Genomic DNA, 8,873 nt, shown 5'->3' with positions numbered 1-8,873 from the left:
ACTATCACTCCTTCACTCAATCATCACTCCTTCACTCACCATCACTCCTTCACTCACCATCACTCGTTCACTCCACCATCACTCCTTCACTCCACCATCACTCCTTCACTCCACCATCACTCGCTGACTCCACCATCACTCCTTCATTCCACCATCGCTCGTTCACTCCACTATCACTCGTCCACTCCACCATCACTCGTCCAGTCCACCATCACTCGTTCACTCCACTATCACTCCTTCACTACACCATCACTCCTTCACTCTACCATCACTCGCTGACTCAACCATCACTCCTTCACTCTACCATCACTCTTTCACTCCACTATCACTCCTTCACTCCACCATCACTCATTCACTCCACTATCACTCCTTCACTAAACCATCACTCGTTCACTCCATCACTTGTTCACTCCACTATCACTCCTTCACTCCACCATCACTCCTTCACTCCACCATCACTCGTTCACTCCACTATCACTCCTTCACTCCATCATAACTCCTTCACTCCACCATCACTCATTCACTCCACTATCACTCCTTCACTCAACCATCACTCGTTCACTCTACCATCACTCCTTCACTCCACCATCACTCGTTCACCATCACAAACTCTCAATAATCAGTTGGAAGTGGAAAACAAATCTTTATTAGTTCTACAGACATTTAAGGAAAAACAGACGAGAAGTTCTGCAGGAATTGAAGGCACCGTGAGTTGGAGTGTCAGCACCGTTACCATGGAAACGTGTCATCCACAGGTCCAACAAGGAGGCGTTACCATGGAAACATGCTATCCACTGGTCCGAGGAGGCGTTACCATGGAAACATGTTATCCACAGGTCTGAGGAGGAGCCGTTACCATGGAAACATGTTATCCACAGGTCTTTGGAGGAGCCGTTGCCATGGAAACATGTTCTCCACAGGTCCGAGGAGGAGCCGTGACCATGGAAACATGTCATCCACAGGTCCGAGGTGGAGCCGTGACCATGGAAACATGTCATCCACAGGTCTCAGGAGGAGGCGTTACCATGGAAACATGTCATCCACAGGTCTCAGGAGGAGGCGTTACCATGGAAACATGTCATCCACAGGTCCGAGGAGGAGGCGTTACCATGGAAACATGTCATCCATAGGTCCGAGGAGGAGGCGTTACCATGGAAACATGTCATCCACAGGTCCGAGGAGGAGCCGTTACCATGGAAACATGTCACCCACAGGTCCGAGGAGGAGGCGTTACCATGGAAACATGTCATCCACAGGTCCGAGCAGGAGCCGTTACCATGGAAACATGTCATCCACAGGTCCGAGGAGGAGGCGTTACCATGGAAACAACACGTGGGTGAACTGACTATCAATCTACTAGCAGCTTTAGAAGCAAGAGACTCATGACGGAGGACCAGCACTCTGTCACCTCCACCCAGCAGCAGGAAGTCCAGGTGGAGTTCTGCTCTCATTCCAGTTCCACCAGCAGGTCTCCTTCTCCCACCGTCTCCCCAGACTGACAGTGAACCACCTTCACCTGCGAGGCACAAACACATTCACTTATTCACACGTCCACTCCTCTGAAGAGCCTCAGCTGCTCTGCTCTTCTTACCTTGGCTGGTTTGGCTGCAGTCAGACTGTTCTGCATCTTCATGGCTTCAATCACACAGATCTCCTGACCTTCTGCCACCTGCAGGCACAGAACCACTCCTCTTAAAGAGACAGTACCAGTCTTACTCTTAAAGAGACAGAACCAGTCTCTCTCCTTTTAAAGAGACAGTACCAGTCTCTCTCCTCTTAAAGAGACAGTACCAGTCTCACTCCTCTTAAAGAGACAGTACCAGTCTCACTCCTCTTAAAGAGACACTACCAGTCTCACTCCTCTTAACGAGACACTACCAGTCTCACTCCTCTTAAAGAGACAGTACCAGTCTCACTCCTCTTAAAGAGACAGTACAAGTCTCTCCTCTTAAAGAGACAGTACCAGTCTCTCCTCTTAAAGAGACAGTACCAGTCTCACTCCTCTTAAAGAGACAGTACAAGTCTCTCCTCTTAAAGAGACAGTACCAGTCTCTCCTCTTAAAGAGACAGTACAAGTCTCTCCTCTTAAAGAGACAGTACCAGTCCCACTCCTCTTAAAGAGACAGAACCAGTCTCACTCCTCTTAAAGAGACAGTACCAGTCTCACTCCTCTTAAAGAGACAGAACCAGTCTCTCTCCTCTTAAAGAGACAGTACCAGTCTCACTCCTCTTAAAGAGACAGTACAAGTCTCTCCTCTTAAAGAGACAGTACCAGTCTCTCCTCTTAAAGAGACAGTACAAGTCTCTCCTCTTAAAGAGACAGTACCAGTCTCTCCTCTTAAAGAGACAGTACCAGTCCCACTCCTCTTAAAGAGACAGTACCAGTCCCACTCCTCTTAAAGAGACAGTACCAGTCTCACTCCTCTTAAAGAGACAGTACCAGTCTCACTGGTCCAGGTGAGGTCAGCATTCACCTGGACAGGTGAAGTCAGCATTCACCTGGACAGGTCGCCAGTCACATTTTTTAGTTCATATCAATAAGTTCATCAGTTTAATGAACAAGTTATTGAGAATCTTGGAATCTGGGACCCACTGAACCTTGGTACAGGCCCGGTACAGGCCCGGTACGGACCCCGGTACAGACCCTGGTAGAGACCCGGTTCAGACCCGGTACAGACCCTGGTACAGACCCGGTATAAGCCCGGTACACACCCAGTACGGACCCGGTACAGGCCCGGTACAGGCCCAGTCATGGCAGTGCCCGGTGGGGGTCAGAGGTCAGTGAGGCGGTGATACAGGTGATACAGGCAGAGTTACCGTGTCTCCAGGCTGGACGGACACCGTCACCACGGTCCCCGGCATGGGGGAGCGCAGGATGCTGCTGGTGTCTTCTGGAACCTTCTCGGGCATGAAGGCCATCAGGTCAGAGGCCAGCTGGGACAGAACCCGGACACTGAACTGGAACAGACACCAAGAGAGTTGCTCAGGGACGTCTGTCAGCAGAACCATGGCGAGAGGAACATATTGATAACCTGCTGGAGAGGATTTCTCTTCTAAGAGCACAAACATGGTATGAAGTCTATTTCTCCATTTCAATTTCTTCTGTTATCTTTAGCCCCGTTTCCACCGCACAAAAAGTGGCGGCCTAGACCGGTCTAAACCGCTCCGGTTCGTGTGTCACGACAGGAATGCGGTCTAAACCGCTCCAGACCGCTCCAAAGGCGACCGCTTTTCTGCTCCCCTTCCGTTGGGGTACCAGGACCATGGAACCGGTCTGAGGTTGAGCTGCTGTCTGCTGATTGGTCAGGTATTTACTACACGCCCTCAATATGTTAATGTGCTGGATGAATCCTCTGTCAGTGTGGTCAGCTGTGCTCTGGTTGTTTTTATTTTCATTTTCTTTTCTTTGCTGCTCAACTTCAGTGTTTGTGGTGAAAGAGCGACTTGAGGCAGGGGGAGACCGGGGGAAGGGACTTTGCATCGTGTTGGAGCTTCCTGTTAGCATAGCGCTCGCCGTGGCGTGGATGTGCGTCTGGGACACCGGAGTCTGGAGCACTCGTCTCCGGCGCTGACCGCGCTCCGGCAGCTCCGCTTCCCAGAGGCGGTCAGCGTTCTGTTCAACCGCGGTCAGTGGCGCTATATCGCGGTCAGTGGCGCTATATCGCGGGGACGGACCGCGGAAGCCATGAAAAGGAGCTCGGAGCTCGGCGCCTCCGTGTTCCAACGCTGAGCTGCCGGACTGCGATCAGCGCCGGAGTGGAGAACCTCCTCAGACTCCCGTGTCTGTGCCTCAGCCAACCGGGGGGAACGCTCCGGCCACTTGCCCCGCCCCCCAGCGCTCCAGTGCGGGGCAAGTGGCCGGAGCGCTCGCTCTCACAACAAACACGGAAGTTGCGGCTGCAGCTCTCCGCTGCAAAAATTAACTTTTTTTTTTTCCGCTGCAAAAAATAACAGTGCAAAGTGGAGGATGTAAACAACAACAGAGGATTCATAAGATCTACATCTGACGACGTTCTTTTCTGTTATAATGTCACATTTCTGCGGAGCTCATAAGCCCCGCCCACTTTTCACGCTCCTCTCTGCAGTGGGGACGCGACCCAAAATTTCGGTCGGGGTCTCTATTCCGTACTGCTCCGCTCCGGCACTTGTGTGCGGTGGGACCGGGGCTTTAAATCCAGTCTTGCTCCATAAGAAGCGTTTGGCCTGATGAGGCTGCTGACGTCTGATTGGCTGAGCTGAGACTCACCACGGTGCCCAGGTACTGCAGGACGATCACTCCGGAGGCGTTTCTGGACAAACACTGAAACACAGCAGAGGATTTTATCCGATCGATCTGACTGATCGGTTTGATCTCAGCAAGTGTGAAAGAGAATGTGAGCAGGTTACCTGCAGGATCCGCTCTGACCCGTTGATGGTGACGGGCAGCAGGGGAGAGGCCAGATCCCACTGACCTTTGACCTCCAGCTTCACTCCATCCACCTCCACCTGGAGAGGCAGACAGGTTCAGGCTGCGTCTCACACCTGCAGGACGAGCTGCAGACACACTCACCCAGTAGACAGTTCCTGATTTACAGATGTCCACAGAGTGACGGTCGTCTCCCAACTCCACCCTGAGCTGCCAGCGGGACGACTGAGGGACAAACGACGACACCCTGCAGAACGACAGGACGGGAGAGAGAGAGAGACAGGAGAGGAGGAGGGGGGGAGGGGGGATGGAGAGAGGTGATAGAGAGAGGAGAGCGAGCAATGCAGGAGAGGAGGAGGGAGAGTGAGGATCATGTTTTAATTTGGAAAAGTATTTAATTGAAATAAAAACTAACTCCATATTTGTTCCTGTGTCTCCCTCTCTCCTGTCCCTCTTTTCCTCTGTCCTTCTGTCCCTCTCTCCCTCTGTCCTTATGTCCCTCTTTCCCTCTGTCCTTCTGTCCCTCTTTCCCTCTGTCCTTCTGTCCCTCTCTCCCTCTGTCCTTCTGTCCCTCTCTCCCTCTGTCCTTCTGTCCCTCTCTCCCTCTGTCCTTATTTCCCTCTTTCCCTCTGTCCTTCTGTCCCTCTGTCCTTCTGTCCCTCTCTCCCTCTGTCGCTCTCTCCCTCTGTCGCTCTCTCCTCCCGTCCCTCTCTCCCTCTTTCCCTCTGTCCTTCTGTCCCTCTTTCCCTCTGTCCCTCTTTCCCTCTCTCCCTCTGTTGCTCTCTTCTCCCGTCCCTCACTCCCTCTGTCGCTCTCTCCCTCTGTCGCTCTCTTCTCCCGTCCCTCACTCCCTCTGTCGCTCTCTCCCTCTGTCGCTCTCTTCTCCCGTCCCTCACTCCCTCTGTCGCTCTCTCCTCCCGTCCCTCTCTCCCTCTTTCCCTCTGTCCTTCTGTCCCTCTTTCCCTCTGTCCTTCCGTCCCTCTCTCCTTCTGTTGCTCTCTTCTCCCGTCCCTCACTCCCTCTGTCGCTCTCTCCCTCTGTCGCTCTCTTCTCCCGTCCCTCACTCCCTCTGTCGCTCTCTCCTCCCGTCCCTCTCTCCCTCTGTCCTTCTGTCCCTCTTTCCCTCTGTCCTTCCGTCCCTCTCTCCTTCTGTTGCTCTCTTCTCCCGTCCCTCACTCCCTCTGTCGCTCTCTCCCTGTCGCTCTCTTCTCCCGTCCCTCACTCCCTCTGTCGCTCTCTCCTCCCGTCCCTCTCTCCCTCTGTCCTTCTGTCCCTCTCCCTCTGTTGCTCTCTTCTCCCGTCCCTCACTCCCTCTCTCCCTCTGTCGCTCTCTTCTCCCGTCCCTCACTCCCTCCGTCCCTCTCTCCCTCTGTCTCTCTCTCCTCCCGTCCCTCTCTCCCTCTCTCCCTGTCCCTCTCCCCCTCCATCCCTCTCTTCCTATATGTTGCTCTCTCCCTCTCTCGCTCTCTTCTCCCGTCCCTCTCTCCCTCTCTTGTCCTTTCTCCCTCCGTCCCTCTCTCCCTCTGTCGCTCTCTTCTCCCATCCCTCTCTCCCTCCGTCGCGCTCTCCCTCTCTCCCTGTCCCTCTCTCCCTCTGTCGCTCTCTCCCGTCCCTCACTTCTTCCATCCCTCTGTCCCTCTCTCCCTCTGTCGCTCTCTCCCTCCGTCTCTCTCTCCTCCTGTCCCTCTCTCCCTCCGTCCCTCTCTCCCTGTCCCTCTCTCCCTCTGTCGCTCTCTCCCTCTGTCGCTCTCTTCTCCCGTCCCTCACTACCTCCATCCCTCTGTCCCTCTGTCGCTCTCTTCTCCCGTCCCTCTCTCCCTCTGTTGCTCTCTCCCTCCGTCCCTCTCTCCCTCTGTCTCTCTCTCCTCCCGTCCCTCTCTCCCTCTGTCGCTCTCTCCCTCCATCCCTCTCTCCCTCCATCCCTCTCTCCCTCCGTCCCTCTCTCCCTCTGTCACTCTCTCCCTCCATCCCTCTCTCCCTCCATCCCTCTCTCCCTCCGTCCCTGTCCCTCTCTTCCTATACGTTGCTCTCTCCCTCTCTCGCTCTCTTCTCCCATCCCTCTCTCCCTCTCTCTCTCTTGCCCTCTCTCCCTCCGTCGCTTTCTCCCTCTGTCGCTCTCTTCTCCCATCCCTCTCTCCCTCTCTCCCTCCATCGCTCTCTCCCTCCGTCCCTCTCTTCCTATACGCTGCTCTCTCCCTCTCTCGCTCTCTTCTCCCATCCCTCTCTCCCTCTGTCACGCTCTTCTCCCGTCCCTTTCTCCCTCTCTTCTCCCGTCCTTCTCTCCCTCTGTCCCTCTGTCACTCTCTCCCTCTGTCCCTCTCTCCTCCCGTCCCTCTCTCCCTCCATCCCTCTCTTCCTATACGTTGCTCTCTCCCTCTCTCGCTCTCTTCTCCCGTCCCTCACTACCTCCATCCCTCTGTCCCTCTGTCGCTCTCTCCCTCTGTCCCTCTCTCCTCCCGTCCCTCTGTCCCTCTCTCTCCCTCTCTCGCTCTCTCCACCTGTCCCTCTGTCCCTCTCTCCCTCTCTCCTCCCGTCCCTCTGTCCCTCTGTCCCTCTCTCCTCCCGTCCCTCTGTCCCTCTCTCCCTCTCTCCTCCCGTCCCTCTGTCCCTCTCTCCTCCCGTCCCTCTGTCCCTCTCTCCTCCCGTCCCTCTGTCCCTCTGTCCCTCTCTCCTCCCGTCCCTCTGTCCCTCTCTCCTCCCGTCCCTCTGTCCCTCTCTCCTCCCGTCCCTCTCTCCTCCGTCCTCTCACCTCAGCTCTCCCAGGACGTTCTGTGACCTCAGCTGACTGGTGATGTGCAGCGCAGCAGCAGATGCCAGAAGCTCTCGCCGTCTGTCGGCCTGCAGTTGGTGACCTTTGAACCCTTCGGGGTAAACCTCTGGCAGGAAGTTGGTGCTGATGTCTCCGGAGACGAAGCGAGGGTGGGTGATGATTTCCCGCAGAAGGGGGATGTTGTGGGTCACACCTGAGAGAGCAGCAGTTACCTGACAACTCCAGAGCTGCAGCCTCCCACAGGAACCTGCTTACCTCTGATCACATAGTGATCCAGAGCCTCCTCCATCCGGGACAGGGCCTCGGCCCGGGTCGCTCCAAACGTCACCAGCTGAGGGAACCACACAACCAGTGAGGGAACCACACAACCAGTGAGGGCACCAAGGAACTAGCTAGTGAATCAAGGAACCAGTTGAGGGAAGCAATGAACCAGTGAGGGAACCAGAGAACCAGTGAGGGAACCAGAGAACTAGTGAGGGAAGCAATGAACCAGTGAGGGAACCAGAGAACTAGTGAGGGAACCAGAGAGCTAGTGAGGGAACCAGAGAACTAGTGAACCAGTGAGGGAACCAGAGAACTAGTGAGGGAACCAGAGAACCAGTGAGGGAACCAGAGAACCAGTGAGGGAGAACTAGTGAGGGAACCAGAGAACTAGTGAACCAGTGAGGGAACCAGAGAACTAGTGAGGGAAGCAATGAACCAGTGAGGGAACCAGAGAACTAGTGAGGGAACCAGAGAACTAGTGAACCAGTGAGGGAACCAGAGAACTAGTGAACCAGTGAGGGAACCAGAGAACTAGTGAGGGAAGCAATGAACCAGTGAGGGAACCAGAGAACTAGTGAGGGAACCAGAGAACTAGTGAGGGAACCAGAGAACTAGTGAACCAGTGAGGGAACCAGAGAACTAGTGAGGGAAGCAATGAACCAGTGAGGGAACCAGAGAACTAGTGAGGGAACCAGAGAACTAGTGAGGGAACCAGAGAACTAGTGAACCAGTGAGGGAACCAGAGAACTAGTGAGGGAAGCAATGAACCAGTGAGGGAACCAGAGAACCAGTGAGGGAACCACACGACCAGTGAGGGAACCAAGGAACTAGTTAGTGAATCAAGGAACCAGTTGAGGGAAGCAATGAACCAGTGAGGGAACCAGAGAACCAGTGAGGGAACCAGAGAACTAGTGAGGGAACCAGAGAACTAGTGAACCAGTGAGGGAACCAGAGAACTAGTGAACCAGTGAGGGAACCAGAGAACTAGTGAGGGAAGCAATGAACCAGTGAGGGAACCAGAGAACCAGTGAGGGAACCACACAACCAGTGAGGGAACCAAGGAACTAGTTAGTGAATCAAGGAACCAGTTTAGGGAAGCAATGAACCAGTGAGGGAACCAGAGAACCAGTGAGGGAACCAGAGAACTAGTGAGGGAACCAGAGAACTAGTGAACCAGTGAGGGAACCAGAGAACTAGTGAGGGAAGCAATGAACCAGTGAGGGAACCAGAGAACTAGTGAGGGAACCAGAGAACTAGTGAACCAGTGAGGGAACCAGAGAACTAGTGAGGGAAGCAATGAACCAGTGAGGGAACCAGAGAACCAGTGAGGGAACCACACAACCAGTGAGGGAACCAAGGAACTAGTTAGTGAATCAAGGAACCAGTTGAGGGAAGCAATGAACCAGTGAGGGAACCAGAGAACCAGTGAGGGAA

At 54.4% G+C, this 8,873-nt stretch overlaps 1 protein-coding gene across 1 annotated transcript in view; it reads right to left on the bottom strand.

The window, feature by feature from the left end:
• Positions 1–623: 623 nt before the first annotated feature.
• pcca (propionyl-CoA carboxylase subunit alpha) overlaps positions 624–8,873 on the bottom strand; it is a 38,576-nt gene continuing 30,326 nt past the window's right edge. The window contains exons 16-23 of the mRNA XM_080507904.1: positions 7,431–7,506; positions 7,155–7,368; positions 4,550–4,652; positions 4,387–4,485; positions 4,247–4,300; positions 2,818–2,958; positions 1,592–1,669; positions 624–1,516 (exon numbers count right to left, since the gene is read on the bottom strand). Coding sequence (XP_080364030.1) covers positions 1,448–1,516; positions 1,592–1,669; positions 2,818–2,958; positions 4,247–4,300; positions 4,387–4,485; positions 4,550–4,652; positions 7,155–7,368; positions 7,431–7,506 — 834 coding nt within the window. The 3' untranslated portion in view covers positions 624–1,447. The remainder of the gene's footprint in view (positions 1,517–1,591; positions 1,670–2,817; positions 2,959–4,246; positions 4,301–4,386; positions 4,486–4,549; positions 4,653–7,154; positions 7,369–7,430; positions 7,507–8,873) is intronic.

Source organism: Blennius ocellaris, assembly GCF_963422515.1.
Source record: "Blennius ocellaris genome assembly, chromosome: 13".
NCBI lineage: Eukaryota > Metazoa > Chordata > Actinopteri > Blenniiformes > Blenniidae > Blennius > Blennius ocellaris.
Note: the sequence above shows the minus strand (reverse complement) of the source record. Positions and strands in the feature narration are given on the sequence as shown.